General features: G+C 42.7%; 2 protein-coding genes across 9 annotated transcripts in view; one reads left to right on the top strand and one right to left on the bottom strand.

The window, feature by feature from the left end:
- The window catches only part of ETFBKMT (electron transfer flavoprotein subunit beta lysine methyltransferase), a 28976-nt gene extending 13192 nt beyond the window's left edge, over positions 1–15784 (top strand). For 3 of the 4 annotated variants that reach the window (XM_077827759.1, XM_077827772.1, XM_077827781.1), the window contains one exon: positions 1138–8857. In XM_077827759.1, coding sequence (XP_077683885.1) covers positions 1138–1481 — 344 coding nt within the window. In that variant the 3' untranslated portion in view covers positions 1482–8857. Of the gene's footprint in view, positions 1–1137; positions 8858–15660 lie in introns of those variants that run through there. The other variant, XR_013347268.1, reaches the window with a different exon arrangement.
- Positions 12789–25380, bottom strand: part of AMN1 (antagonist of mitotic exit network 1 homolog) — a 54932-nt gene continuing 42340 nt past the window's right edge. For 4 of the 5 annotated variants that reach the window (XM_077827709.1, XM_077827737.1, XM_077827727.1 and 1 more), the window contains 4 exons: positions 21663–21719; positions 18456–18528; positions 15778–15889; positions 12789–13083 (listed from right to left, as the gene is read on the bottom strand). In XM_077827709.1, coding sequence (XP_077683835.1) covers positions 13035–13083; positions 15778–15889; positions 18456–18528; positions 21663–21719 — 291 coding nt within the window. In that variant the 3' untranslated portion in view covers positions 12789–13034. The remainder of the gene's footprint in view (positions 13084–15777; positions 15890–18455; positions 18529–21662; positions 21720–25380) is intronic. The other variant, XM_077827719.1, reaches the window with a different exon arrangement.

Below are 25380 nucleotides of genomic sequence, written 5' to 3' on the forward strand. Positions count from 1 at the left end.
TGTGCAAATAATCCAAGTTAATATTTGAAAGATGACTGCTGATTATGACTACCAAAGCGTTCCCCACACTCTTCATTCTGCTAGATTACACTGCTTTGGACTTGTAACAAAAAAAAGTTTAATCATCAAGAAATTAAAGTTAAAGCAAGATTACACACGCATGCTCCCCTCCCCGCCAACACACACAACTTCTAGAGGAATTTAAAAATTAACACATTTTACATAGAAAATGTAGAACAACATTTTTATACTTTAAGGCTTGATTTATTTTCAAAGTGATTGATTTTGAGTGTCTCAGTTTTGGGGTGCCCAATTCGAGACACCTTAAAGGACTGATCTGAGTACCCATCTTCTGAAATTGGGCCCAGTCACCTTTGAGCATTTAGCTCCTGATTCCTAACTTTTATGCACTTTATTCAGCACCTAAGTGAGTGACCTGATTTTCTAAGGGGTTGCACACCCAAAATTTTGACAACTGGCCTGTGTTTTTAGTTGCCTTACTTAGGGAAAGAGACTAATGAGATTTATTTTATGGATTTTATTTTTGAATAAACCACATTGATACTGTCTCTATCCCTGGGGTAAACTCTGATTTCTGGGAAGTTACACCAAGAATGATTTGTCCCATGTTTACATGTTTTAATAATTATTTTCTGATTATGTGGCTAACAGCAATTTACATGTCTTATTTTTACTTGTTTTCCCCTTGGCACCCTTTATATTTGATTTATTCTTATTAATTTATTTAACATTCTTGGTTGACTGGGGAGAAGGTATTGTCTCGTGGCAAAGGCACTGAACTGGGACTTGCACAAGTGAGTTCAAGTCGTGGCTCTGCCACAGTTTCCTGTGTGACCTTGGGCAAGTCACTTCATCTGCGCTGTGCCTCAGTTCCAATCTGTAAAATGGGGATAATACCTAACAGGGATGGTATGAGAATCAAATTCACCAGTGGTTGGGAGGTACTAAATTACTACCTTAATGAAGGCTATATAGATACCTAGTAGAATAACATTGATATTTAAGAGATTATCCAAACAAAGAATTTGTGAAAATATTAGAAGAGTTTACCACTACAGATGGCATTTAAGTATAGAATTCTAAATCACTTCTCATGTACTTTGTGCTTGTTCTCAGTTGCAGGAATGGCCATGGTATTAAATTGTGAGCTGAACAATGTGAACCCCTTTCCTATTCTAACTAAGAACATCATTGATACAGAGCTGGACCACTGGGACCTCATTGTTTTGGGGGATATGTTTTATGATGAACAACTTGCAAACAGTCTTCATCACTGGTTGAGGAAATGCATCAGTATTCATGGAACTAAAGTGCTAATTGGTGACCCTGGGAGGCCTCAGTTTTTAGGCCACCGCATTCACAGTCAATTGCACCAAGTGGTAGAATATTCACTTCCTGAATCCACTAGGCAAGAAAACAATGGATTAACCTCAAGCATTGTCTGGAGTTACCAGCCCTGACCTCTCGGTTTCTTCAAAAACTGGATTTAGAAGAAGTATGGCCTTTAAAAAAAGAAATCTGTTCTGTGTTTATAAAGGACGAAAATGGAACATTTGGGCAGATCCTCCGCTGGTGTAAACTGCTGTAGCACCACTGAAGGCCACACAGTTATACCAATTCACTGCAGCTGAGAATTTGGCCCATCGTTTGAGAGAAGCCTTACAGGCAAATTCCACTCTTAGACATGCAGATGCCCCCCGCCCTGCCCCATTGAAGCCAATGGAAGCTAAGTGTGCGTTTTCAAAGGCTGAACAGGATGTAACCAAAGAAAATAAAGGTAAATGGGGAGAGGATAATAGAAATTCAGTGTAGCGGCATGCAGCTTAGTGGGCTGCCACAGAATGTTCCTGCTCACTGCTGCACCAGTTGATAAGAATATAGTTTTCAATGTCTAGTGAAGATAAGTTTCAGAGTAGCAGCCGTGTTAGTCCGTATTCGCAAAAAGAAAAGGAGGACTTGTGGCAATTTGTTAGTGAAGATAAGTGTGTTGAACTATCTGGCTGCTTCACAAATTTCCTTTGCTAATTATGAGGCTATTTTGTCCCAAGAAGTCACAGTTTTATCCAGCAGCATGTGCCTGCAGTTGCTCTGGGGGATTTAAATCTCCTTCCTGTGTGTAATCCGGTTATACATATCCAGGTGGATATAGCATTCTTGTGAGCTTTCTATTCTCTGCAACTAGGATGTATTCACGAGAATAAAAATAGCGTAGTCCTGTTGATGTATGTGTTAATAGCTCTGCAGACGTCCAAACAGTGTGGCACTAGCCCTTTTAAGACCAGTGCATCTGTACTGCATCAACTGGCCCATATTAGGCTTTAAAAGAAGGCACTTGGGCCTGAGAAAGAGAGACACCAGGTGAGTCAGAGCTAAAAGCTGCAGGAAGCAGCAAGACTATCAGAGTCCCCTGGCAGGAGAGACAGTGAAAGCCTGAGCAGTGAAGGGGAAAAGTCCCCTGGGGATTGTAGCTCAGGGTGAATTGAGGAATTGGGCTTGCTTGTTTTTTGTTTTAAGTTTGGTCAATAAAACTGCCCCAAAAGAGCCTGTGGGCATGGCAGTGGATCCTAAACAAGCTGGAGAGAAGACCGGCCTCGTTACACACGTCTTCTGGATTGTGCTTAGGGTGAAAGTAGAAAAAATGGGAACACCATGTCTTGGGAGCGTTGGTAAATTGTGTTCCTCTTTTAAATGAGCTCTCCCATTGACCTGTGGTAAAGTGGCTTTAGGCATGACATCACTACTACTTCCTTGCATTAATCCCATCAAATGGGGTCTGCTTTATGAGTCCTCTCCCTCTGAAGTGCTCTGTTCAGTACCATGTCCTGTATCATACTACATGCTATCCAGTCTTCCTTTATGACAGCCACCACTGCTTCTTGGGGCGGCCTCAGTCTTTGTCTTTCAGTCTTGATCTCTTGGACTCTCTCACCTATGTCATTGTCACAGCTGCACTTTGCGAGACCAAACCTACTGTGCCTGCACCCCCCCACCTCATTTTCTCATGTATGGATATTGCTTTGAGCCTGCATACACATTCCTCACATGGTCTTTCTTGCTCCTCCCCACTCATCCTTCTCAGCATTCGCATTTCTTCTTTGTTGCCCAACACTCGTTGCCAGGACAAGCCACCATTTTATAAGCTGTGACTTTTAATCTTGCTGGGTCTTGGCATGACACTTCTTTCCTAGGAACTTTTTTCCCAGCCTGCCTCTCTAGATTGGGCCTTTGAAGTCTGCAGCTACTTGATTTTGCCAAATTTAAAGTGATAATTCTGCACCTGGTAAGAACTTCTGTGTTCCTTCTCTTATGAGTGAAGAGCTGGCAAATTCTTATGTCAGAAGAATCACTTTGTCAGCATACAAGTGCTGCCTTGCATAGATCCTGCAGAGGCAGGAACTTCTGGCCAGAGATGAAGGGGCTGGTTCCAGGACCATGTCTGGCCCCTGTTGCCTGATTTTTAGAGATTAGTAGATTGTTATAGGCTCTCCAATTGATCTGACCAGAAGATAGGAAGGTTCTTGTTCTAGAATCAGGCTACACTGCGTTCTATATCTTGTAAGGACCCTTTGGGGGCCTTAAACCTTGGGGTGCATGGCAAGAACACTCACACTGAGGACAAAACAGCCTTAGAGACTTTTATTAAAATAAGTGAAAAGGTTATCAAAGTTCCAAGCCACAGAACCAAAAGGAAATAGTACGTTTCTGGGAGTACCTTGCAGAAGTTCCTAGATTAGCATACTCACACCCTTCCTTGGGGACCTGGTGGTAAGAGACGAAGGACCAGCCTCATCCCTGGCATGCCAACTGAGTCTGATGTTCCAGGTTCCTGAATGCTCAAGATTGATGGTGAGTAATAGAGCGGAAGGGTCATAGAATCATAGAATATCAGGGTTGGAAGGGACCTCAGGAGGTCATCTAGTCCAACCCCCTGCTCAAAGCAGGACCAATCCCCAATTAAATCATCCCAGCCAGGGCTTTGTCAAGCCTGACCTTAAAAACTTCTAAGGAAGGAGATTCCACCACCTCCCTAGGTAACGCATTCCAGTGTTTCACCACCCTCCTAGTGAAAAAGTTTTTCCTAATATCCAACCTAAACCTCCCCCACTGCAACTTGAGACTCTTACTCCTTGTCCTGTCATCTTCTACCACTGAGAATAGTCTAGAACCATCCTCTTTGGAACCACCTCTCAGGTAGTTGAAAGCAGCTATCAAATCCTCCCTCGTTCTTCTCTTCTGCAGACTAAACAATCCCAGTTCCCACAGCCTCTCCTCATAAGTCATATGTTCCAGACCCCTAATCATTTTTGTTGCCCTTCGCTGGACTCTCTCCAATTTCTCCACATCCTTCTTGTAGTGTGGGGCCCAAAACTGGACACAGTACTCCAGATGAGGACTCACCAATGTCGAATAGAGGGGAACGATCACTTCCCTCGATCTGCTGGCTATGTCCCTACTTATACATCCCAAAATGCCATTGGCCTTCTTGGCAACAAGGGCACACTGTTGACTCATATCCAGCTTCTCGTCCACTGTCACCCCTAGGTCCTTTTCCGCAGAACTGTTGCCTAGCCATTCGGTCCCTAGTCTGTAACGGTGCATTGGATTCTTCCGTCCTAAGTGCAGGACTCTGCACTTATCCTTGTTGAACCTCATCAGATTTCTTTTGGCCCAATCCTCCAATTTGTCTAGGTCCCTCTGTATCCTATCCCTACCTGCCACTGTATCTATCACTCCTCCTAGTTTAGTATCATCCGCAAATTTGCTGAGAGTGCAATCCACACCATCCTCCAGATCATTTATGAAGATATTGAACAAAACCGGCCCCAGGACCGACTCTTGGGGCACTTCCAACTAGACATGGAGCCATTGATCACTACCCGTTGAGCCCGACAATCTAGCCAACTTTCTACCCACCTTATAGTGCATTCGTCCAGCCCATACTTCTTTAATTTGCTGGCAAGAATACTGTGGGAGACTGTGTCAAAAGCTTTGCTAAAGTCAAGAAACAATACATCCACTGCTTTCCCTTCATCCACAGAACCAGTAATCTCATCATAGAAGGTGATTAGATTAGTCAGGCATGACCTTCCCTTGGTGAATCCATGCTGACTGTTCCTGATCACTTTCCTCTCGTGTAAGTGCTTCAGGATTGATTCCTTGAGGACCTGCTCCATGATTTTTCTGGGGACTGAGGTGAGGCTGACTGGCCTGTAGTTCCCAGGATCCTCCTTCTTCCCTTTTTTAAAGATTGGCACTACATTAGCCTTTTTCCAGTCGTCCGGGACTTCCCCCGATCACCACAAGTTTTCAAAGATAATGGCCAATGGCTCTGCAATCACAGGTCAAATGTGCTCATTCTCAAAACCTGTTACATCTTGCCTGAACTGATTTTTGTTTGTTACTTCTGTGTTTCTGCAGTGTACTCTGTTGAAGGGTTCATGTTTAGTTATTCCACCTGGAAACAGTCAGGGCACACCCTGACTGTTTTGTAGAAGCAATGCACACATTGCTCTATCCAAGGACAAGGACTAGATATGAACCATGAGAAGTTGATTAAAAGACAGTGACCGTGGGAAGCTTTTTTAGCCTGGGCTCAAGGCCTGAGAACCAGGATTGTAGTAGATAAAAGTTGGTAAACAAGTATATTAATCAACGTCATACATTCCTTTGTGTGTCTTTTTGCGGTAGAAGTACATAATGCATAGGGGGGAGAAATATAATAAAAGGGGAACGTGGAAAGCTGGGGGGCAGCAGCCCATTTCAGCTGACCAGCCTGCTTGCTTGCATAAAGCTGTGTTCTGTCTCATCATTGAACCGCCACACTCTGTGATCACTGTTAAGCCTCGACTTTCTTAGGTAAACACGTCTAGTTCCCCAAAATCTCAAAGGGTGACTGTTAGGCCAGTTATATATGCCAAAGGTCACAAGCCTACTTAACCATACTTATGTTAACTTCCTTAAGATAATCATGCAGGATACAGGCCTGCAAGTTCCTTGCATTACAGACAAACAGACTAATTCAATACAAAAATACAAGCCAAATAAAATAAAATAATCAAGCTAGTAAATGAAGGCAAAATATAATAAAGCAAGCCAGCAAATTAACCCTATAAAGCAAGTCAGCGGCTTAAACCTATAGGCTACACCCCTTCCTGACAGCTCTAGGGGTTTGTCTACTCTACCGCTTAAGTAGATGTAACTTAAGTTGCTCAGGGGTGTAAAAAGCGAGTGCCCCTGAGTGACACCCGTTATACCAACGTAAAGTGGTGTCCACACTGTGCCATAGCCATGGAAGACACCCTCCCGCCGACATAGCTTCTACCTCTCCTTGAGGTGGAATAATTATGCCCACAGGAGCGTGTTCTCCCATCAGCATAGCATGTCTTCACCAGATGCGCTACAGTGGCTGGTATAGCACACTAGTGTAGACTAGCCCCTAAGCGTCTCCAAGGACGGGACCCGATCAGTGAGTAAGAGTCAGTGGACATACTCGCTCGAAGGGGAATCTGATATTTTCAAAGAAAGCCTAGCGCTATTGAGCAACCGTACGATAATAAAACTATTGTGCAAATACAGTGGAGGAACAATGATCGGAGCAGGAAATGGACCTTCTGTTTCAAGCTCCCACACAGTGATTACTGCAAGTTTAAAAAAAGCGGTGAAAATATTTGTCATTTTGATAACCATGCTGTCTGCGGTGGGAGCATCTGCCAACCTGACACACTGTTCTGGGAGGTGTGCTGCCTGCCAGGAGCCTGTGTCTGAGATATTATGGAAAGGTTGCTGTGGCTCACCCATTGCTACCCGCTGCTGCTCATCCACCTGGGTACTAATAATACTGCCAGGTCTGTCCCTGAGCAGATCAGCAGAGACTACAGGGCTTTGGGAGCTAGACAGAAGGGATCAAGGGTGTAGGCTGTATTCTTGTCTGTCCTCCCAGATGAGGGTAAGGGCCCAGGGAAGGGCACACACATCCTGAAGATGAATGCATGGCTCTGTAGATAGTGTCAAAAGGAGGGCTATGGCTTCCTCAACCATGCAATGCTGTTCTGGGAAGAAACAGGGGGCCACCTGACCAAGAAAGGGAAGAGCATCTTTGTGCACTGACTCACCAACCAAGTGAGAGCTTTAAACTAGGTTCAAAGCCCACAAGTAAATATAAAAAAGTGATGTTAATGGAGGTTAGTTGTTGGTGGGACATGGAAAATTACAATAGGGCCATAGGAGCAACAAGAAGGAAATCAGTGGGGGAAGCTGCTCAGCATCTCAGATGTCCACACACCAGTGCAAGGAGTATGGAGAATAAATGGGAAGAACTGGAAGTATTAGCGTACATAAGCTAAATTATGACTTAATTGGCATCACAGAGACTCAGTGGGATAAATCTCATGACTGGAATATTGGTATAGCGGGGTAGAGCTTGTTCAATAAGGACAGGCGGAGTAAAAAAGGGAGCAGGTGTAGCATTATACATCAAGAACGTATACACTTGTTCTGAGGTCCAGAAGAAGGTGAGGGGCAGACCCGTTGAGAGTTTCTGGTTAAAAATAAAAGAGGTAAAAATAGAGGTTAAAAAATAGATGTCATGGTAGGGTTGTCAATAGACTACCAAATGAGGAAGAGGAGGTGGATGAGGCAGATCTAGAACAAACAAGAGAAATATCCAAAACTCAAGACCTGGTGGTAATGGGCGATTTTAACTTCTGGGGTTATAGAGGATCACAAATTGAATGGGAGTCAACAATCTGATGCAGCTGCCAAAAAGGCTGGTATAATTCTGGGGTGTATCAACAGGAGTGTTATATGTAAGACGCGGTAGGTAATTGGCCTGCTCTACTCAGCACTGGTGAGATCTCAGCTGGAGCAATTCTGTCCAATTCTGGGCGCCGCACGTCACAAAAGATCTGGACAAATTGGAGAGAGTCCAGAGCAGAGTAACAAAAATGATAGAAGGTTTATGACAAATGGATGAAAAAACTGGCCACGCTTAGTCTTGAGAAAAGAAGACTGAGGGGGCAACGTGATAGCATTCTCCAAATATGTTAAGGGCTGCTATAAAGAGGACAATAATCAATTGTTCTCTACGTCCTCTGAAGGCAAGACAAGATATAATGGGCTTAATCTGCAGCCAGGCAGATTTAGGTTAGATGTTAGGAAAAACTTTCTAACTATAAGGGTAGTTAAGCTCTGGAACGTGCTTCCAAGACGAGTTGTGGAATTCCCATCACTGGAGGTTTTTATAAACAGGTTGGACTGTATGGGGAGATGTCAGCAAACCAGTAAAGTGCCCGAAACCACTGTGGCTTATTGCTAAAAGCAGCCAAGTCAGCAGGCTGCAAATTGGCCATTCAGCAGTCTCAGCCCAACCAAGCCAGGAGGGGAGGGAGTTTTGGGTGCCACAGAAAGGGCAGCTTGACCCTGCGTCCTTCCTGATAAGAATTGTGTTGAAGTTGCTGATACATGCATTTTAGAAAAGCAGGATGTGCCCCATGTCTATTAGGGCTTCAAGGCTGCAAACTCTGGAAAAACCCACACCTGGTTAATCAATAATCAGAAGGAAACCTCTTGCTGACCACTGAAACTGCTTACTTAAGTTTCTTTTAAGGGACATGTCGTTCTATTACTAATGAAATAAGGCGAAAAGTTTGAGGTAGTTGGACTCTTTTGGACTCTCCCTCTGGATACATCTTGCGGTCCCCACCAGCAGACGGAAGATTTGGCCAACAGAAGCCTGCCGCTGTGTCACTCGAGAGCCACCCTCAAGGGTTGGGGATGTTTTACTAACCTGTTGTGCACATGTGTAAGTGCTTGAGACTAAGTAAAGTTTAGCTTTAAGTGAAAGCACTCTTTTGTTGTCCTGTTTGTGCCAGCCATCTATCGATCGGACGGCCATGTCTCCCTTGATTTATTTCCTGACACCACCTCACACACAGTAAAAGTTACCAAGAGCTTTGGGTTGAAAGAACCCTGGGTAACAGGACAAACCCCTGTCAGGGATGGTGTTTATTTGGTCCTGCTACAGCACAAGGGGCTGGACTTGATGAACTCTGAAGGTCCCTCCCTTGCAGCCCTACATTTCTATGATTCTGAACTGCTTTCAACTGCTTGGAAGTATACAAAAATGTCAATACACTTAAGCAAACTTTGAAAAAATACTTATCCAGCCCATCTAATTTAAAGGATTTAGTTTTCAATACAACACAATTTTTTTTTGCAGTGCTCCTCTCCAAAGTGCATAACCCAACACAACTTATCATAAGTAACAACAACTAGGGACAAAATAGAATATGAAGAATTAAACTAAATCTTCATATAAGTGCAGACAGTAGGCTAGGTTTCCATCCCCTCCCCCCCGCCCCAAAACACCAACATTTGTATACACAAGTATTTTATAGTGTAATCGCTGATCTCTGTTCCTGTGCAATGTGTTAGTTACACAGGTTATGGAAGACCATGTTCAGTTCAATAACTCGCTTATATGTAACTGAGGGAACAATTTTCAAAGTTTGTCGCCTAAATCCCTATTTATTCACCAAAATCAGCACTAAGGCCTTGTGTACAGTGGGGAGTTGCTCTGATTACAGCCATTGGCATAGCTGCACAGGTGCAAACCCCCCTACTAGTGTAAGCAGGTAAAGCCGCTATTTGCACTCGGGCAGCTATACCCTTGGCTGGACCAGGATGGCTATAATTGGGGCAAATCTCCACTCTAGCTAAGTGCTTCGACATCTGAATCTACATTTAGGGCCCTATAGGCACATGAATTTAAGTATCCAACCTTGAAAATGAGTTTCTTCCTATTTTGGGGCCTACTGATAGTTTATTGCCCTGCCACATGGGATTCCTGGCATCGATCTGGGCACCATACTCCCTGATGGGGAGGGATGTGCACTAGAATTGCCTTGCAATACATCCTGTGTGACTGCTGCAACCGATTAGGTTGCAGCATTTTAGAGCAGTGAACTGCAGCCACTGGGAGCTGCGGGTGGCCGTGCCTGCGGATGGTCAATGTAAACAAACTGTCTTGCGGCCTGCCAGCGGGCTGCGTGCGGCCCATGGGCCGCAGGTTGCCCACCACTGATTTAGAGGCTCAGCAGGCATGAGAACCAGTAAGGCACAAGGATTGGTCCATCTCTGCTTGCATAAAGTAGTGCTCCCTAGAAGAATGAGCAGCTGCAGTAAGGAGCACTAACTGCTGTGAGGCTGCTATTCTTCCAGCTACTGAGCCAGGGAAGAAAGCTGTTATACAGAACCCCAGGATGGCAGTGAAAAGCCACCAAAGATGGGAGCTCCTCAAAGCTTCAAACAGAGGAGGAGCAATCTGCAAAGGGGGTGAAAACATTCCTTTCCAGTGGGACAGAAATGCTGCGAATCTCACAATAGGTTTGTTTGAAATTATTCACCATTCTTTGTTCTCATAGTGGGGCATGGTGTCATGTTAAAGGAAGATGCAGCTTATATTTGCTTTTAAATTTTGCATGCAGATCTGTTATGGTCTTCTATCATCTACCTCTAGTATTTGACTTGGCGATATCTTGTCAACTTGTACTGTGTACAAATGCCTGCACGCCGAGATGAGCAAAGTCTCTTTCGAGGACACCCCCCGGTCCTGAGGATACTACTTTGACAGGGCAACACATTTTATTCAAACACACGTACGACCGGAGCCCGATCCTGACCTCTCACCAAGTTTTTAACCGAGTAACTCCATTGAGCCTCAGTGGAGTTATTCTTGATTCAAGCCAACGTCGCATTTAACAGCATACGTGCTGTGCTTTGGGGCGTATAAAAACCAAATAAGCTCAAATCAATGCCAAAAAGAGCAGCATTAAACGTATCTTAAGGAATAACACCTCAAGGTGAACATAGCTGGGCCTGTGGAAAACGGCAGCTACGCAGGCGGCAAACTGCGACTACTGTTTGTTAGGCAGAACATGCTTGTTTTACTGTTTCTGTCCCCTACTGTTGGGATGACCAGCCAGCAAGTGTGGAAAATCGGGACAGGGGGTGAGGGATAATAGGAGCCTATATAAGAAAAAGCCCCAAAAATCGGGACTGTCCCTATAAAATCTGGACATCTGGTCACCCTACCTACAGTCACCTGTTCTATCCACCTGCTGTATCTAGTAATAGATTTAGGTCCCAATCCTGCAAACACTTATGCACGTGCTTAACTTTATGCTTGGGATTTCAAATGAAAGTTAAGTGTTTGCCGGCAAGCTCTCCAGGGTAGGAACTGCCTTTTTACCATGTCTGTACAATATCTAGTGTAATGGGATGCTAGGCATTACTGATTATTGCCTGGGGCCCCAAGGCATTACTGTAATACAAATAACAATAATTTTAAACTATTTTCTTAATGAAATACTGTTGGAGAATCAAAACATTGTAACGTCATATTAACTACATATATTAAGTAAGAGTTAAGGCCAAGCCCAAACCTGCTGACCACTAGGACAAAGGGCCTATTACTAAGATAAGATCTATTGTTAAGTGGACCAACCTCTTGGCAAGGTTTAAGAATAATATGTAATAATAATGTTAAGTTGTGTGGCCTTTATTAAGAGTGGATAATTTAGTTGTTTAATGTTAGTGTACTATCTGGTTTAAAATTGTCAATGTGTCTTTTAACTAAAAGTAAAGAAAAATGGATGCTTGCAAAATATCAAATAATAGGATGCTTGAGAAAAACAAACTGTTGTGCACCCAAATCATCCAGGGCACAAGAACAGATACATTGAGATTAACAGGAAACATCTGAATAACGTGAATGGGCAAGATAAGGTGTTTATTAAGCATGAACTGCATGTGATTGATTTGAAGGAACCAATTAGAACGGTGTTTTGTATAAAATGAAGCATGTACATAGCATGAAATATATTAAATATGGACAAAGGAAAAGAGTGATTAGATATGGGCATGCGTGATGTAGGGGTTATGTAAGCGTATAAAAGGATGTGAAGTGTTAAGAATGATTGGAGCAACACAGAACCCTTCCCAAAAGGCCAAACTTGTCTAGCCCTGGTGATGAAAGAAACAGCCGACTATGCACGAGGACAGGGGTCTCCAAACTTTATGAGATGAGGGCCATATTAGATTTTTGAAGGGGCTTCGCGGGCTGAAGCGACTGTGAAAGACATTAAATATATGCAAATTATATGCAAAATCGTTAAAAATACAACACTACTCTACTCAGCTGGTTGGGACTGTTTGGTTCTATTAGTGCTGTAGTTAAAATGTAACCATTATGAAATTGTTAATTTCCATCTTCTTTCCTCCATTTATTGGAGATGTAATTAAGCATCTGGCTTGTATTTTTACTCTAAGGCAGGGGTCCGTGCCTGCTCGGCTGCAGCACCAACTCTCCCCAAGTTGTCTCCCCTTTCGTGGGGACACTGGCTCCCAGGGGCACTCACCCCTCTGCACAGCTCAGCTGTGCTGCCACCCAGCATGAGCTGCTGCCGGCGGCTCCTCCCCCTGCCTACTCAGCTGTTTGCTCCGCCCCTGTTGGTTGGAGGGCCGGACAAACGGAAGCCCCGGGCCAGATCCAGCCCATGGGCCGTAGTTTGGAGACCTCTGCACTAGGACTAGGGAACTGAGCACTCTCTGATCCTCTCCTGCTTTATCTGTTTTACATATGCTTTGTGCTATAATTAAGGCGCTAATATACTGCCCTAAATTTTTTCATAAAGCTTCAAAATTAATTATTCTCGTTAAATTGGTGTGAACTGTGTTTTTCACCCAAAAAGATGATCAGACTTGTGATGTAAAGAGAGCCGTTGCTTTAATTACAGGAAATATCATTTCACAGGGTATTGACAGGCACACCTAAGACATGAAAGGACTTGGATGCTGACAGAGAGCTCTAGTAGAAACAAAGAATGAAGGAATCTGGTATTACTAGACAGTGGATACCAGAGAGAAAGCTGTTCCCCAGAGATGGTTGTTTCCTGAAAAAGCTGTACCATCTGGAAACTTTATATACAAATCAATAAACAGTCCATGTCACTTGCTTAATTTTGTTTGGTCCAACTAATTGCTCCAAGGCTTCTCGGGAACGATCTGTAAAAAAAGCACAAGAAAAACAAACGTTATTAATTGTTTATAATGTATACAGATACTGTGCAAACAAAAGAATTTTGTAATACAACAAGATACAGGAATAATTTATTTCTTCATATTTGTTTAATTTGCCATTAGCACAAAATATGGATTTTTTTTTGTTTGCTCCATATTCTGGGAATGGACCTTTGAAAAAAAATCACATTTCAGATACTTTTATATCTGTAATCGTTCAAAATTGTGCAGTTTCTTCTTTATACCTAATAATAATAAAGCACCATCAAGAACCAGACACTAGATTACAAGGACAGATGTTGGCAAGGTAGGGTTTTTTTCCTTTATTATTTAATAAATACACTCAACTACCCCTCAACCTATTCAGTACTAGTTGGCCTTTTTTTTTTGGTAGGCATCTGAATAGCTGTGGGTCTTGAGGTGGTTTGAAAGAGAAGAGGGTAGTGGCCTACAGATCAATTCAAGAATAGCATCCCACATACAAAGGGCAGCATGGCAGAAGGTGTGAAGTTGGTTATGGGAGGAATGAACCAATGGGCAGAGCAGGCTATCATCTGTGGTGGAGAGGAGAGGGCAGAGCGATAAAAGAAAATTCTGGGTAAGTAGTGAGGAGCAGAGTTGAGAAGAGCTTTGAAGGTGAAGACAAGAAGCTTGAGCTTGATGCAGAGGAAAAAGGAAAACCAGTGGAAGATTGAAGAGGATAGGGGTGTGAATGACACGATCAGAATGATAGGCAAAGATGATAACCTTAGCACCTTAAAAGGCTTTTCTGGTGCACTAATAAAAAAAAGATCTGCTTTTTTCTATGTTTAAAGTTTAAGTAATTCCTGGGCTAAGGCCAACATTGTATCACTATTTAACATTCATATTGTGCTAGCAGGTTAGGGCTTCATTGTTCCAGGCACCATACAATGGAGAAAGTAACAATCCCATGATAACCAGAAGGCCACATAGCACTAAGAAAAGAGCACCACCTTCTAATTTTTAAGGTAGAAACTCAAGAAGAAAATGAAAGGACCAACAAAACAATTACAAATTGAATCCAGCTGAACCACCTCCAGGGTAAATCCTAACTAAGGCCTCGATAAAAGAGAACACTTAAGCCGGTGTTTAATTTTAAAGCATCTGTTTAAGCGCTTTCCTGAATGGGGGCTAAGATACTTTGCGTCTGATCCCCAAAGAAAACTGCTTTTTCCATCTTTTCATTGACTCAATTCAGTTCACATTGCTGGAATGACCAATTACTCTTGCACCCAGGAGTGCAACCATACTTTTCCTAAGGAAGATGCCCAAAGCTCTCCCTCCCCAGCCCTGCACCCAGCTCCACACACTGCCCCCCTGCTGCTCCCACACCAGGCTGAGCTCTCCCTGCCTCACACCCAGCACTGAGCTCTTACTCAGAGAGGTGATCAGGCTGAGGAGCACCAGCTCCAGCAGGGGCCAGAGGTCTGAGAGCCCCGGATCCCTTCCTCCTTCTGCATCTCCACTTCCCCAAAAGCCCAGATCCAATCTGCCTACCCTTCACGGGACTGGGGGTTCCCAGTGCCCATGGGTGCTGGAAGGACTGCAAAGGTGGTGGTGGGTGGGATGTGGGGGATGAAAAGCAGACACATGAGGCCACAGTGATACTCAGATTTGGTCTAGCCACCTCTCCTTGGTCATGACAGATGTGTGGCTGGGCCAAATTTCCAGCTCCAGTCAGGGGACAAGAAGAGGGGCTGCTCACTCCCCAATGCACCCCTGCCTGCATCATCAATTCCAACTGAGTTTATTCATAGCTTACTAAGTGTTTATTCTTGATATTAGTTTTACCAAATGCAAAGCCACTATATTAATGCACAGTTAAAAACTGGCCTTTTCATAATCACAAAAGACTCAGGAAAGACAAAGTTACAGGTTCCCAAAGCAGCTGCAACAGTCCTCTTAAGCAGCCTGAATCTCCTCTCAAACTAGCACAACTTCAGTGGAGTTCCTCCTGATTTGCATCTGTGTGAAATTAGAATCTGGTTCTGCGCAATGTATTTACTTACCAGTTTCTACAGAGCCAACCACTGTGTGAGGTGGGTGGTACATGGACACACCAGATAGGTCACATATGAAAACTAAGAACAAATGGGAGGTGGCATAGTCAGGTGAATAGTGGACTTGATTGGGAATCAGAAAACCTGATGTCCTATTCCCTGGCCTGCTTGGGGATCAAAAAAAGTCACTAGGGGGATATCAACCGCTATTGACACCAATACAGTTTCAGCTACATATAAGGACTGGAAACAAAGCTAAAACAAATCAAAGAGAAACTCATTAAACATGAAAGCCTTTTAAATAAGGTATCGATTTTGCACAGTAAATTTTCAGAGCAGAACGGCTCTTTAAAACCTACTACTTTTGCAATCTCTCCACCAATGCTGTGGCTACACCAACATGTGCCTGACCTGTTGTGTCTTGGTTTTGTCTTTGTTCAACTGCCAAGTCTCACAGGCAGGAACATTGCCTTGCTGTTTTGGAAAAACCCTTGTATATTTACATCACTATCATTAATAATCATTTGTTATTTGTTTTCAGGAGCATCCACAACTTGGTAAGTGCTTTCAAGACAGAAAAAAGGCACGCTCCTTGTGTCATATGTTGGGCTGACTTTGGAGTGAATACTTTGCTGGCTACCTGCTTGATTTGACTAACCTGTTATCAGTGGGCATCCATGAAACAGCAGAATATATATCGCCGGACAGCAGGTAAGGACAGCTTCCACAGCTACATCTGTCAGAGTCACACAGCGTTCCATGTGGATTTCCTATTATGAGAACAAAAACCTGGTAACTTCTAAAGCACAACTTTTATGCTGTCCATTCTAATTTTATAGATCCGCACAGATGGTGATTATTAGGTTAAATATCCAGCTCTGTAAACTAACTATGAAAATGAAGTCCTTTTTTGTGCACAAAGATTTCTGAACAAACATATATGCACAAAGATTTATAAGAAATTCTTGGTACTTAGGTTGAACCTTAGTGGGTAACTATGACAGTCAGGATCCAGACACCCCAAGAGAAGAACAGAAGGTTTAAACTCCAAAAAAGAGCACTTGAACCAACTAATCGCACACTGTATTATTGTGCTGTAGACTTGTATTGAGCAAGGTCTTTTATGAAAGCTTATAATGTTTTGAACTTGATGATCCTTATGAGGTATGTATACAGACTGTGGCTATGTAGTTGTGTACATATAAAAACTGAGTTAATAAGTTGTGCTGCAACGTTCAGTGCCACCTCATCGTGAGGCAAGTCAGACAGGGAGGGGCTTCCCTGCCAGATGAGACTAGCTCCAAGCACCAAATATTGTACAACCCAGCAAAAGACAAATGATGGGCTATTCAAGTTAATGGGAAAACACTGAAACAACCTGAAACTGAAAAGAAACCCCAGTCTTGGAAAACTAAGGGTATGTTTGTTGTACCATGGGCACCGTGCTATAAAATTGTTTATGTTTTGGCTATATACAGTGTATGTTTTATAGTAAGAATTAAGATATTAGAATAAATGAATAGGATAGTGGATACTAGTATTAGCCATTTTATTTTTATGCCTTGTAAGTAACAGACAGGATTTTGTCTGTGTCTATGTTAATTAAATTAGAGGAATTTTGCAAGCCCAAGCCCCAGTGTGGGAAAGGACAGTTACAAAATTTAGTAAGGTCTAATTTATAATGCCTTTCTTGTTCAACATAAAACACTGCTATTTGTTACCTTTTGAAGGTCTCTGCAAAGAACTGTTTGTGTGAATAAGGAATGTATGCATCAGGGAAAAATAAAGTGTAAAGGCCATTTTTGAAGCCAGATGGCCCAGGAAGAAAAAGTGAAGAAACTAAAGAGACTGAAGAAACTCAAAGACGCCAGAGAACCATCAACGCACATCCATGGTTGAGGAGGGGCAGACTGACGATTCTGGGGTAAAGGCTGGCACCCTTAAAACACAAAATAATTAATTAAATCAAAACCAGACAGAATGACCCTCTCTGAGGTGTTTTGGGCCATCAACAAATAACACCAATTAAGAAGTAACTGGTCACAAACTGACACAGCAAAATCCATAAATTTCAACTACAAAAGGACTATAAAAACAGAGTGCTTTCCCATGGGACTTTGGGTTCATCTTGCCACTACTCCAAAAGCATCAGATCGTGACCAACAGAGCCCGGCTCCCCTCTGCGACCAATCTGGCTGGCCACTAGATTGATCCAGACTCTGAACTGGTAACTATAAACAGCAACTGGCAGGACTCAGACTAAAAAGCATATGCTAATTGCTGTATTCTCAATAAATGCGGCGTGTTGCCATTTCCCCTATAAAAAAGATCTTGTCTGCTCTGTTTAAGCATAACATGTTTACACTTAAAATGCTACAGCACTGTGGTCACACTTCAATGTAGATACTACCTACGCTGACGGGAGGGCTTCTCCCATTGGAATAGTTAATCCACCTCCCGTGGGCATAGGTAATCCACCTTCTGTTGACCTACAGTTGGATTTTTCACTATATCAGATGTAACTTCCGAGTGTAGACTAGGCCTAAGAAAGGAGGGAGTTTTCCCCACTTTGAGTATCTATAGTGGTTGAAGGAAAAAACCCTGCAAGCCATTAAAAGTGGAAGGGATTTGAACAGAAGAGTATCCAGAAATTGAGGGACAGCATGTAGGCTGGAAGCTGTCTGTAAAACGCTGGATCCTCCCGACAGTTAGGAGGTATAATGAAAAACTGTTCAAAGCCAATAGGTAACTTGTATTAGAAAAGGAATTATTAATGTAATTTAAAAGTGTAAAGCTTAAAGTTGCATTTTATGTTTGTTTTCTGCTCTTTTATATTTGTTTCCCTTGCTGTTTCATGTTTTAATCTGTGATTTTTTCTATTAAATGAACTGTTTGTTTTTATCTCAAACAGGTCTCTGGTGTGCAAACTGTATGGAATGTATGTGCCAAAGCAAGCTGGTGTCTGCAGGGCTGGTTTCACACCTTTGGGGGTGACTAACCAGAGGGGAAAAGTCCGAGTGCCTGGTAGTTGAGAACTTGGGATGGATGGATTTGGGGAGGCTTGGGACTGGACAGGCTGTTTGGATCACCCTGCCTGGGGTAACTAGGCTGGTGGAAGGCAGCGTGAGACCTGTATGCGTGTGGGCTGGATACTGGTGTCCGGGCTCTGTGACATAGCAGCACAGCATTAGGACACTCAAAGTTACAGGGCAGGCAGTGACATAACCTCTTACTGGTCTGGGCGATCCCCAAAACGTCACAGTAATTAAATGAGGAAATATACATAGTCAATAAAGGAATTCGTATAATCTTATTCTCTATTCAGAATCTACTGACCTGTGAAGAATTGTGTCCAGATGTCCAAAGAGGGAACACTGGTAATTGGCAAAAAATGATGATCACACGTGTTCTGTGATTAATGAAACACCGGTGATTAACAAAGGTTGCCTATTACTAAGACTATGTTTTAGTCACGGGTATTTTTAGTAAAACTCATGGACAGGTCACGGGCAATAAACAAAAATTCATAGCCTGTGACCTGTCCAGGACGTGTACTATAAACACCCCTGACTAAATCTTAGGGGCGCCGGGGTGCTGCTGCGGCTTTTGGGATGGGGACTCCAGGGCGCTGCTGCTGCTTGGGGGAGGGGAGGGGCATGCCATGGCTGTTCCGGGGGTTGAGGGGGCAGCCCGGGGTGTCGCGGCTACTCTGGCATCTCCCGGGGCAAGCTGCCTGGGGCCACCCAAGCAGCAGCCAGTGCGGCTGACCCCAGGGCTGCCCCAGCTGCTAGGACAGCCCTGGCGTCAGCCACACTGTGACTGCAGAAGTCAGAGAGGTCCCAGAAAGTCACGGAATCCGTGACTTCCTTGACCTCCAAGACAGACTCGCAGCCTTACCTATTACTAAAGATGTGTGCTGTGGTTGACAGATGCTGGTCTGATGATCAACAAGGTCCCCTTATCAGCCACATTTTCTCTAATTGATGGGATAATGAACCACGGATTGATTTCCAAGTCAATAAGAGTCATTTGTTTACATGGATAGTTTTGGTAATAATGTATTAGTTACAGATGTCTTCTACAATTAAGTAAATAGAGACACCTAAGAGAGAACTCTCAGTTAAATCAATCATGAGAAATTTCAGAGTAACAGCCGTGTTAGTCTGTATTCGCAAAAAGAAAAGGAGTACTTGTGGCACCTTAGAGACTGACCAATTTATTTGAGCATGAGCTTTCGTGAGCTACAGCTCACTTCATCAGATGCATACCGTGGAAACTGCAGCAGACTTTATATATACACAGAGAATAGGACAGTGGGGTGGGAGGAGGTATTGTTTCATATTCTCTGTGTATATATAAAGTCTGCTGCAGTTTCCACGGTATGCATCTGATGAAGTGAGCTGTAGTTCACGAAAGCTCATGCTCAAATAAATTGGTTAGTCTCTAAGGTGCCACAAGTCCTCCTTTTCTTTTAATCATGAGAAAATAATTTCTTTGTTCAAACCCCTTCACAGGAAAAGAGTTTTGAGGCAGTTGAATTTGGAGTGAATTGTGCTGCACGCACTTCTTCGGTTGTCAGATCGGTTTGGTAAAGTACAATATGAGGCTGACTCCAGCTTTGGTCAGAACTGTTGGCTCAGCTGAAAACAGGAAGTTAGGCCAATCCACTTGTGTATTAGCAGATAATCAAAGGAGGCTGTTAAATGTCAGTGAATATGTTTGGTGTTTAAACTTCATAAAATTAATGAGATTCTGTATGTACTGTTTTCATGTACCCGTATCTTAACTTTTTGCATTGTATATGACCCCCAATATCTAAATAATCCAAACATGGAAAAAGCCTTGTGTAATGCAAATAAAGTACTCTTTATCAGAAAGGTAATGCATCTCCGCACTTCAAAGCAATTGGTTATTGTGAGGGCATTCAGAGTTCAAAGACTCTAAAAGCATTCCTCTCTCACTGCTATCTAAGAAGAAATCACGGCACAGGGTAGCTATCCTGTCAGATTGTTCTAGGAGAACGAATATAAATCTGGATATAAAGGAAATTCCTTCATCTCTGGAATGTTTGGATTCAAACAGGGCAGAATAACGGAACAAGAAGACAGAGATCCCCAGAATTATTCTGGGTAGCCCTAAAAGACTTTTGGGAAACTGGCAGATTATTACATCTCAGCTACCATTTGAAATGATAGACTGTGACTCACCTGTACATATATTTTGCCTGCTTTAACCTTTCAATAACTCTATTTTCTTTTTCTTAGCTAATAAACCTTTAGAACTGGCTACCAGTGTTGTCTTTGGTGTGAGATCTAGGATGCAACTCAGGACTCTTGGGACTGCAAGTAACCTGGAATATTTGTGATGTTAGGTGTAAGTAACCATTTATCACATAGTCCAGCTTGCCTGGGTGGCAACATAGTATATAAGACTATTGTAGTACTCAGGGATTTCACTGGGTTGGTGAAATTAATTATAAAACATACCACCAGACTGGGGTGTCTGCCCTGCTTTTGACAGTCTGCCCTGAGGTAGGCACTCACAGTTGTGAGCCACTCCAGACAACAGGACATATACATTCATCTGAGTTCTGCTGTATTACTCTCTATTCTATAATCTCTGATTAAATATATTCCAATTAAGCTAATTATTTGGCATCTCCTATTATCATTATTCAAATTCAAACAGGCAACATCAGAAAGGACTAACGCTACCTCCAAAGTCTGTTCGGGCCCTTCTTTCAGGGCACAGTTTTATTCTTCAGACGTAAAACTCACAAGGTAACACCCACACAAAGCTATCCTCCTAACCAAAGCAGGCTGCTGCGGCCGACGGGTCTTTCCCCTTGAACAGTCACAAATGAGGCTAGGCCCAACTCCCCCTAAAGGGCCAGCCACCCTGTGACATAGCCTCTTAGAGTTGTTAATTATAAAGAAGAAACTGATTTTTAAGTTTTGAATGCATTCCTATGAATTCAACCAGGCCTCAACTCTTCCTGCTCTGCTGACCCTTGTGTTGCTGAAGATTGCACCTTACTGCAGCTACACTGATGTAAAAACGACCACTGTAGAAAAGGCCTTAGTCTTTAAGAACAATTTTTGCTGTATGACTTGCTTTTTTTATTCCACTTTGGGCTGCTCTTCACGGAAAGCAGCACCAGGGCAGTGACATCACGGCAGCAGCCGGTGCCAGAGTGGCTGCCAGCAGCTGCTGGGGCTCCCCTGTTAAGCCGTCCTGTCCCCCCCAGCACTGGCAACCCAGGTATCACTTCAGGCGGGGGGAGTCAGTCAGTGAACCACGCATGTGTGTTTGCCCCCACCCCCCCAAATATAGCACTCAAACTATGTCTCTGACAAAAGCTGGTGACCCGAAGGCTGCCTAATACTTGATTCATGCCCACAGTCGTGGTAATTGTACATGTAAATGTAAATGAGTAACTTGATAATATAAATAAGATTTTTCCTCTGGAATTTTAAAAATGTACAAATGTACCATATTTGCTTTTAACATTGCTTTGTGCTTGGAATAGGTTAGATGAGTTACCTTTAAATTCTTCGAACACATCCCACTAACTAGTGCTATGACACCATTATCAGTCACCTAGAAAAAAAAAATCGGTTATTGGCATATTGGATTAAAGAACAGCATGTACATATCTTTTTAAAAAGCAGTAATTTTGGAAGGACAACCAGAGAGGGTGCGATGACGCATCCAGTGCGGTAATGCAACTGATCCCAGAGAAGCAGGGAACGTATTTCCAGTCATTAAACTTACACACTTTTTACATGCCCCGTGCTTTAGACTACCCGGAAGCCACTAAAATCGTTTAGTTCTCCTCTGAACTGACACGGGAGAGTCATACAAATATATATGTTTACTCTACTTAGTAGTTTCAAATCTAGACGACATAGGCGTCCTGTTGTAGCATGTTCTTGCTGTCTGATCCAGGTATGGCTGCCACACTTGGGCTGTGTCTACACGAGCTTTCTGTTCAGAAATCGTCAGCTATTGAACTGCCACCAATGCAGTTCTACCAGAAGTAGCAACAACAGGAGCGCTCGTATAGCTGGAGCACGGGCATTTTTAACACAAGGGGTTGAAACATGTCATGCCGGTTTCTACCAATGGCTGAGTTTTCTGACAAAGGGTAGTCCAGGCACATTTTTGCAGTCTTCTCTTGGCTTAAAATTTGATTTCTGCTAGTCTTGAACTAAACACAAAATTCAAATGACATGCACGCTTTTTAAAAATACAGAGCCAAATTCAAGGCTAGTTTAAGTAGGCATGACTTCACTGACATTTACACCAAAGGTGAATTTGGCCCACTGCGGTTTTGAAACTGGCTCTTTTAAAATGGGGGGACAAGGTGGGTGAGGTAACGTCTTTTATTGGACCAACTTCTGTTGGTGAGAGAGACAAGTTTTCAAGCTACACAAAGCTCTTCTAGGTTTGAAAGTTTGTCTGTTTCACCAACAGAAGTTGGTCCAATAAAAGATCCACCTTGTCTCTCTAATATCATGGGTCCAACACAGCTACAACACTGCATACAACAATCTTTTAAAATGGGTCAGGCTGCCTTCAGCTGCCCAAACCAGGAGTACATTGTAATTTTAATCAGTTTTATAACTGGTTTGAAAATGTTTCCAATGCAAACATACATGCCCATGTAGTTCTTTACATCCAGATAAGCAGACATTTACAAGAAAGACAGTGTAATGTAAATCTTCAGAATTTTAATGAGAATTTGAAGTTTGCAAAATGTAATACATTCAATCAATGTAATTAACCTATTTATACAATACAGAGGAAAAAGACAGCCCACAAAACCATATCGGCTGCACTTGACTTATTTAAATCAGAATGTTTTGATGACAACAAACCACAAGAACCACAGAAATGCGCTTTGAGTAGTATGTATATTTCATCATAAACCAGAAGTGAGATAAAGAGATATTTATAAAAATGGTAAATTTTGCTTTGTTGATTCCCAATTAACCTAATGTTACCCCCATTTCACTCAACTGACTAGCCAAAAATATGGGATCTTGTCGATTGTTTCTGTTGGGAGGATATCTTGGTGATGGAGCCAGGTACTACTTTAATGCAATTTTGCTTATTTACAAAAAACTGTACAAAGTCCTGTTTCCCTGAACACAAGAGGAAACAAACACCAGGAGGTTATTTCCTTGCTCACAGCCCCCAACTTCATGTAGCCAGCATCCAACCCAAAGGCACCCTTCCATGCTTCTCTCAGGCCACATAGTGGGTTTTTTCCATACTGCATCTGGAGCTTCCTCCTTTGTTTCTGTGTGCCTCTCTGCTTGTCTCTCACCCACTCTCTTCACACTCAGAGATTACCTAGCAAGGCTACTAGGCTAACAATGCCAACACTGTTCAGTGGCCTTCCATGTACCTTTGTTTTGGGCAGGGACTGCTATTATTTCATCAAGGAGCTGAACTGTTTCAACTATCTTAAAGGAAGTGCAGGGGTAAGACCCACCAAGTTTAAATTAGGCTTAACCCAATTTATAACACCGTGAATTTTTCTCATGGAATTATTCAATAATGTTATATTCTGTGTATGTTAAATGAATTTGTTCTTTTTTGCTTGTCTACAAATAACACTAGTTGTTTTGCCATTTAAAACAATAAATCTAGCTCAGCTGACATTTAGCTGCTTTCGCAGTATGAGAATTTATTTTTAGTGAAAGTCTTGCCTAAGGAAGGAAATAGTAAAGACCACACAATTTGTCCGTTAGACTCTCAAAGTGTGATATCATTTCTTTGAAACATTTATATGGCACATAAATCAACAGACATAAAACTGCCATACAATGAAACGAATACAAAACATTAGGGAAAGAACAAATTAAAAATTACTTAGACAAGTTATATGTCTTCAAGTCACCACGGCCTGATGAAATGCATCCTAAAATACTCAAGGAGTTGACTGAAGAGATATCTGAGCCATTAGCGATTATCTTTGAAAAGTTATGGAAGACTGGAGAGAAGAGTGGAAAAGGGCAAATATACTGGCAATCTATAAAAAGGGAAATAAGGATAACCTGGGGAATTACAGACCAGTCAGCTGTACCTGGTTAGATAATGGAGCAAATAATTAAGCAATCAATTTGCAGATAATAGAAGATAATAAGGTGATAAGTAACAGTTGGTATGGATTTGTCAAGAACAAATCTTGTCAAACCAACCGGATAGCTTTCCTTGACAGGGTAACAAGCCGTGTGGACAGGGGTGAAGCGATAGATGTGGTATATCTAGACTTTAGTAAGGCTTTTGATACTGTCTCGCATGACTTCTCATAAAGAAACTAGGGAAATGCAACCTAGATGGAGCTACTATAAGGTGGGTGCATAACTGGTTGGAAAACCGTTCCCAGAGAGTAGTTACCAGTGGTTCACAGTCATGCTGGAAGGGCATAACGAGTGGGGTCCCGCAAGGATCAGTTCTGGGTCCAGTTCTGTTCAATATCTGTGTCAATTATTTAGATAATGGCATAGAGAGTACACTTATAAAGTTTGTGGAGTATACCAAGCTGGGAAGGGTTGCAACTGCTTTGGAGGATAGGATTATAATTCAAAGTCATCTGGACAAACTGGAGAAATGGTTTGAAGTAAACAGGATGAAATTCAATAAGGACAAATGCAAAGTACTCCACTTAGGAAGGAAGGAACAATCAGTTGTACACATACAAAATGGAAAATGACTGCCCAGGAAGGAGTACTGCGAAAAGGGATCTGGAGGTCATAGTGGACCACAAGCTAAATATGGGTGAACAGCGTAACACTGTTGCAAAAAAAGCAAACATCATTCTGGGATTATTAGCAGGAGTGTTGTAAGCAAGACACGAGAAGTAATTCTTCCGCTCTATTCCGCACTGATTAGGCCTCAACTGGAGTATTGTATCCAGTTCTGGGCATGACATTTCAGGAAAGATGTGGACAAATTGGAGAAAGTCCAAAGAAGAGCAACAAAAATGATTAAAGGTCTACAAAACATGACCTATGAAGGAAGATTTTGTGTCAAAGCTTTTGACACGGTCTCCCACAGTATTCTTGTCAGCAAGTTAAGGAAGTATGGGCTGGATGAATGCACTATAGGGTGGGTAGAAAGCTGGCTAGATTGTCGGGCTCAACGGGTAGTGATCAATGGCTCCATGTCTAGTTGTCAGCCGGTGTCAAGTGGAGTGCCCCAGGGGTCAGTCCTGGGGCCGGTTTTGTTCAATATCTTCATAAATGATCTG

The sequence above is a fragment of the Eretmochelys imbricata genome, chromosome 1 (assembly GCF_965152235.1).
Source record: "Eretmochelys imbricata isolate rEreImb1 chromosome 1, rEreImb1.hap1, whole genome shotgun sequence".
In the NCBI taxonomy this organism is placed as follows: Eukaryota; Metazoa; Chordata; order Testudines; family Cheloniidae; genus Eretmochelys; species Eretmochelys imbricata.